At 34.1% G+C, this 6,671-nt stretch overlaps 1 protein-coding gene across 1 annotated transcript in view; it reads right to left on the bottom strand.

Moving 5' to 3' along the window:
- Positions 1–6,671, bottom strand: part of SLCO1B3 (solute carrier organic anion transporter family, member 1B3) — a 138,143-nt gene that overhangs the window by 79,789 nt on the left and 51,683 nt on the right. Inside the window, exons 4-5 of the mRNA XM_011969463.1 lie at positions 4,821–4,962; positions 1,472–1,604 (exon numbers count right to left, since the gene is read on the bottom strand). Coding sequence (XP_011824853.1) covers positions 1,472–1,604; positions 4,821–4,962 — 275 coding nt within the window. The remainder of the gene's footprint in view (positions 1–1,471; positions 1,605–4,820; positions 4,963–6,671) is intronic.

The raw sequence follows: 6,671 nt of genomic DNA, 5'->3' as shown, positions 1-6,671 counted from the left end.
ACACAGTGTTTGGAAATGTCACACTCTCTAAGATAAATGTATATGATCAAAGATATAGTAAGTTTAATATACAAGGTCCTGAGTTGCCACACACCCACCAAAAAGAAATAATCAGCTTTTCTTGGAGGTGGGGTGTAGATCAAAGAAAACCTCACAATGTGAAGGATAGATGAAATGAATATTGAAGATGTATAGAATTCTGATTGGTAGACAAAGGAAGAAAAGTATTCAAGTCTGTAGAAATAACAGATGCAAAGATATGACATATTATGGCACACTAAGAACTGTAAGCCTAAAATGTGATCCTCAAATATGGGGAGCAATGGAAGATGAAGCTGGGGTAGCTGCATTTAAGGCATATTCTCCATAAAAATCATGAAGAACAAGATATTAAGAAGATTAGAGGGAATTGTGGGACACTGAAATTATGGTGTCAGAAGCAAAGGAAAAAGATGGTCATGATGAAGAAGCCACAAAAATAGGAAAATGAATCAAGATTGTGGAATATGATGCGTATTAGAGCAGTATCATTAAGAAGAAAGTTCTTATAAAGGCCAAATATAGGGGGAAAAAGCAGAATTAATATGGTGACCAAAAGGCATGATTGCTGGCATTAAGTAATTGATGTCTCTAACAAACCACTCATTGTCTCTCAGTATCCTTTCTTCTCTCCTTCCATAGTAACAGAAGTTGGTTTTTTTTTTAGCTGGAAATAGGGAAGCCTGGAATAAAGTATATTTTTTCCAACATCTATATATTAAATCTATGTGTAAAATGTAACTGACTTCTGGTAAACGTGAAATCAGTGAAAGTGTTTTGCTTCTGAAAATGCTCCTGGGCCTCAGCCCATGTGCACTCTTTGTTCTTGTTCCTCTCTTCTTGTATCCTGTTGCCTGGAAATACACTGCTACATTTTGTAACAGGAGGACAGGGCCATGCAAGGCATAGCACTATGATGAAAAATAGAATCACATCATCCTTGGACTAGCTACATTACAAAATGTAAAATATAAGCTTCTATCTTATTTAAGTTATTGCTATTTTCAGTTTTCTCATATGAGCTTCTTACTCTAACCATAACTACAAGTTACCTTAGAAAGAGCAGCTTCATTGAAATGCTGGTGGGAAAACATATACAGCAGCGGGTGAAGTTGTGAAGTCTTACTGAGTATAATCAAAATCTTACAGGCAAAACATAAAATACATAAGTTATACTAAAATTGGTAAATAACTTATTTCATATAAAACTGTATATCTTATATAATATTATTCTTATTTAAAAGTTTATAAAAGCCATGATGAATAAAGCAATAAATGAACTATTATATAGGAAATATACTCCATTTCTCTACGCATACATGCGGGTAATCCTCTCAAAAGGTAACTGCCTACTTAAAAGTATAAAAATAAAATTCTACTGCTAAGTTACAAGTAGCTGATAATAAATGGCTCAGAGCTGTTTAGCACTTACTATCCCATGAAGAAATGTGGTAAAGCTGTCAAAATACTTCCAGTTCCCATAATGAGACAACCAATTCCGATTAACTTTGGTCTGTGTAGTTTAGATCCAAAGTAACTTACAAATACAATCACAAGCAAATTTCCTAGAAAAAGAACAGAATTAAGTTGATATGACTTAGCGTAATTTTGTATCTAGTAGAACTGAATGCCTCAAAGGAATGCAAATATGCCCAAGACATCGTGCCTTCCCTCAAAGACCATGAAATTTAATTGTGAAGGTAAACTCTCCTACATTAAACCACTCATTGAAAAGTTGTATAGGATTAATAAGTAGAATAGGTTTTATATGCAAAAAAAGCACTCAGGTAATTTGGCTATATGAGAGAAGCAAAGTTTTTTTGAAAATGTGGAGTTTACTGGATTGCATTGGAATGGAAAACTGTCTTCCTAATCTGAGGGAAAGATCATCATTCATGCATATTTTAAACTTATTCCAGGCATTCTTTAAATTTAACTATGCACCTACCACAGTGCTCAGAGTCAGAAATAGAATAAATCATGGTACTTGTTCTCTAGAAACACACCAGTAATAAAACAAAACAGATGGATAGATGTGCTGTTAGATTATGGAAATAGGGAGCTTAAATTAATTAGGGGCTTTGTGAAAGTTTCCTGGAGGAGACATTATTTGAGATTTAATGTTGAGTATAAATTATTTAGATTAAAATGTGGAAGAGCCATCACAGCAGACCAATTCAGATTTATCTATAACCTTATATATAACAATGAACAGACAATAATCAAGAATTATTGAACATTGATGGAAAATAGTTTCATGAAAGAAAGCACCAGAATGGACCAGCAGATAAAGCAACAAAAGAATAAATACTTAAACAAAACTAAACTAAAAAGAATAGAAACTTTTTTAAAAAAAATCCTGTTAGTGTATTTAGAGGTACAATGGCATCTTGCAGCTACAGAATCAGAACTGGCAGACTAAAAATAAGCACAATAAAGTGTTGTTATAAATTTAAAATATAATTTAAAATTTACAAATTAGAACTTGATATAATAAGATGACATCACACATCAGAGAAGATTGATGAAACATAAAGAAAAGAGGTAGAAATTTAAAGGAAAAAAATGTTAAAGGAAAAATATCCAGAAAATATATTATTTATCTCATATATGTTTCAGAAGAAAAGAAAGAATAAAAACAGAAAGAAACAAATAGGAAACAGAAAATAAAGTTTTTGTGTTAGAGGAAGACATAAGCTTTCAGATGAAAGTTCCTACATTTGTCCAGCAGAAGTAATGTAGAAAGAGAGAGTCTCAGATACATGCTGGTAAATTTTTGGATATTTAAAGATAAAAAGGAGATGCATATCAGTGCATGAAAATTACAGTGGTAATAATTTCTTATATACCACATTGAATGCTGTAAAACAGTAGATGAATATTTTTAATGTTTTGAGAAAAAAAATCATTTGGAAATTTTAATTACTTACTCAGACAAATTATCAATTAAATATAATACTAAAATAAAAGCATATTTCAACAAGCAAGGGCTTAGAAAATATGCCATGCTTTCAATTCTTCCTAAAAAAAAATAACTACGGTCATCCCTCAGTGTCAATGGGTTATTTGTTCCAGGATGCTCTGTAGACACCAAGATTTGTGAATGTTCAAGTCCTTTAAGTAAAAAGCTGTAGTCTTGCCTGGACATGGAGGCTCACGTCTGTAATCCCAGCACTCTGAAATGCTGAGGTTGGCAAAACACTTGAGGCTAGGAGTTCGAGATCAGCCTGGCCAAATGGTGAAAACCCATCGCCACTTAAAAACACGAAAATTAGCCGGATGTGGTGGCACACGCCTCTAATCCCAGCTACTTGGGAGGCTGAGGCAGGAGAATCGCTTAAACCCAGGAGATGGAGGTTGTTGTAAGCTGACATCAGGGCACTGCACTCCAGCCTGGGTGACAGAGGGAGACTCTGCCTCAAAAAACAAAAACAACCAAACAAAAGATACAGTATTGCATATAACCTATCAATATCCTCCTGTATGCTTTATATCATCTCTAGATAACTTCTAATACTTTTAATACAATGTAAATACTATGTAAATAGTTGCTATTCTATGTTGGTTTTATTTGTATCATTTTTATTAATATATGGCCATTTTTTAGTTTTATATTTTTTGAATATGACTTGCATCCACAGGTGTGGAACCTGTGGATACAGAGGGTCATCTATACATGGAGGTATACTCCAGAAAGAGTAAAGATGAGATTTGAAGTCACAGGATTCAAAAAACAGAGGTAAGCAAAGAAACTAAACTGATAATGATGTTTGAATAATTGCTGTTAAATAGCTGTAAAGTTTAACAAAAATGTTAAGGATTAATTTCATGATAAAAATAGACATACAGTGAACTAAACTTTAAAACTAATAACATTCCAATTCTAAAATTCTAGATGATTTCATTGAGCTTGGGAGGTGAAAAAGTAAAGGATATGTAGAGTGTCATATCTTTGAATGACAAACATTCTGAATTCATATAAAGAGATAGATCTTCCTTTGACAATTACATTTTAGTCATTAGTTAAGCATTGTGTAAATACAGTTAAAATAGAAACAGAAATTGTAGGAAATATTTGCAGTCTATATAATAGACAATTTGGTGGTCCCTCCAAATAATTAGAAAGTGAAAAGAAAAAGGGAAAATCAGCAGAGGTTATGAGCTAGCAGTGGGTAAAATAAGAAAAAAAAACCTATTTTCAATAATTATATAAAACCTCACTATTGTTGGAGAAATCCAAATTAAAATGATGACATCAAAGCAATATCTTCAACGTTCAAAAAAAAAAAAAAAAAGACTTTAAACCCCCAATGTTGTACACAGTTAAACACTAGAACCTAGCGTAGGTTGCTCCTATGCAGTCTCTCTACTTAAAACCAGAATTATAGTCCTCCCTCAACCTTTCTTCACACTGGGGCATCTTGAGACAAGGGAGATAAAGCTTCCGAAAAAGTTAATTTGCAAGCCATGAGTTTGTGTAGGATCAGAGTTTTTCAACACCCTCACTATAGACATTTTGAGAGGGATAGTTATTTGTTGGTAAGTCTGTCTTACGCATTGTATAGTGTTTAGCAGCATCCCTGACCTCTTCCCCTAGGTACCAGTAGCATCCTCCCTGCCCCAGCCCATTTATGGCAACAAAAATGTCCTAACATATTGCCAAATTGCCCATGAGAGACAAATTTACACCTAGTTCAGACCCAGTGGTATAAAGCATGCATAAACAGTTTGTTTTTTAACTTATGCCAGTATGGTTATCAAAATACAAAAAAAAAAGTTACCAATTTCAAAACTTCCATCAATTAAACCAGCAAGAGAAGAAGATATGTCAAATCTCCTTTCTATTTGAGTGATGGACATTTTCATAATGATTCCTCCTAATGCTCTAGCAATATAGCTGAATGACAGGGCTGCCAAGAACATCTAAAAACAGTAGAAGAAAAAAGGAAAATTGGTTAATCAAAGAACTATATGATGTTTATAGGTACATGGAATTAAAACAGTTTTTCTTCTTTACTTGAAAACATTATTTTTTTATCATAAAAAGCATACCCATTTTTCCCTATACAAGTTGAAACTTCTCAGTCTTATAGTATTATCAGTACACTACTAAAGCATGATTTTCTAACTTGGTTACAGCATTCGATTGTTGGAGGAGTGTAGTTAAGGTTGCTATTTTTAAACTAACTTCATTAACTTATTTATAGGAAACTAGACACTGTTCTCAGATGGCCATGATGGTGAGCTATTCTTTATTTCCATGTGAATAGCACTGGCTAACTGGGAGGGGAACGGCAGTACATTCGCAAAGGTAGCACTTCCAGAAGCCAGCTGAAAAATAGAACTTTGTGGAGGCAAAGAGGCATTTTATGACCAACACAAGTGACTGTATCAGTGTGAGATGTAATGGTTGTAGATGTTTTAATTTCTAATATCATTTTAACAAAATGTATTGATTCATCCTTTCTCTTACAGCTCATATCTACATCCATAAGAATTCCTTTGGCTCCACTATTAAAATATTACCCACTTTTGAACCGCATGTTTGTGTTCCCCCCAAATTCATACGTGAAAGCGCAAATTTCCAGTGTGATGATAATTGGAGATGGAACCTTTTAGGGGTACTTGGTATGACAGTAGAGCTCTCATGATGGATTCATACCTTAATAATTAGAGAAATGAGAGATTCTCGCCTTCTCCCCCAGCCCAAGAACTGGTATCTGCCTTCCCATATCCAAGTAGCCACAGGAATGGAGAAGCAGGTTGGGCTTATCTCTCAGAAGAAAGACAATTAAATGTACATCAGAATCTGCACTACCACAGAAAGATTAAGTGCAGCTCTACTGCCATAATTTACTGTGGTGCTAGAGAGGTCACAGTATCATAGACATGAGAGAGGATCTTGAGTAGAAACCAGCAAGCCTTTTCAAATAAAATATTACACACACAAGCCCAAAACACACAAAGAGGAATGCCTACCCAGAAAAGCCTGAGAGGATAGCCAGGTAGAGTGGGAAAAGTTCTCCCTATAGAAAATTGGAGTGCAAAGTCTGTGAATGTTGGTGGATTCTCCATATGCAGGTATTTTGTCAAGAAAAAAATAACAGGGCCTGTAAAGAAAGAGAGACACCTACAAATTTAAAGGAGCAAATTAAATCTCCAGAAAGTGACCCGAAAGAAATGAAGATATAGATCTTGCCAGATGACAAGCTCAAAATTACTGTCAAGTATGCTCAATAAATTGAAAGAGAGCACAGATAAACAACTAAATGAAATTGGAAACATAACCAATGAACGAAATGTGAATATCAATAAAGATGTAGTAACTACAGAGAACCCAACAGAAACCCTGGAATCAAATGATAAAATAACTTAATTGAAAAATTGACTAGAGACTCAACAGAAGACTTGATGAAAAGGAAGAATTGGTGAACGCAAAGACAAAACTTTGAAAATTACTGTAGCAGAGAAGAAAAAGAAAAAACAATATAAGGACTAAAGCAATTATGGAACACCATTGACTAGAACCATGTATGCATTATGAGAGTACCAGAGGAGAAGAAAAAATGAAAGGTGCAGAGAACTATTTGAATAAATTAGGGCCCCAGATTTTTCCAATCTGAGGAAAGAAA

The sequence above is a fragment of the Mandrillus leucophaeus genome, unplaced genomic scaffold, assembly GCF_000951045.1.
Source record: "Mandrillus leucophaeus isolate KB7577 unplaced genomic scaffold, Mleu.le_1.0 Scaffold892, whole genome shotgun sequence".
In the NCBI taxonomy this organism is placed as follows: Eukaryota; Metazoa; Chordata; class Mammalia; order Primates; family Cercopithecidae; genus Mandrillus; species Mandrillus leucophaeus.
Note: the sequence above shows the minus strand (reverse complement) of the source record. Positions and strands in the feature narration are given on the sequence as shown.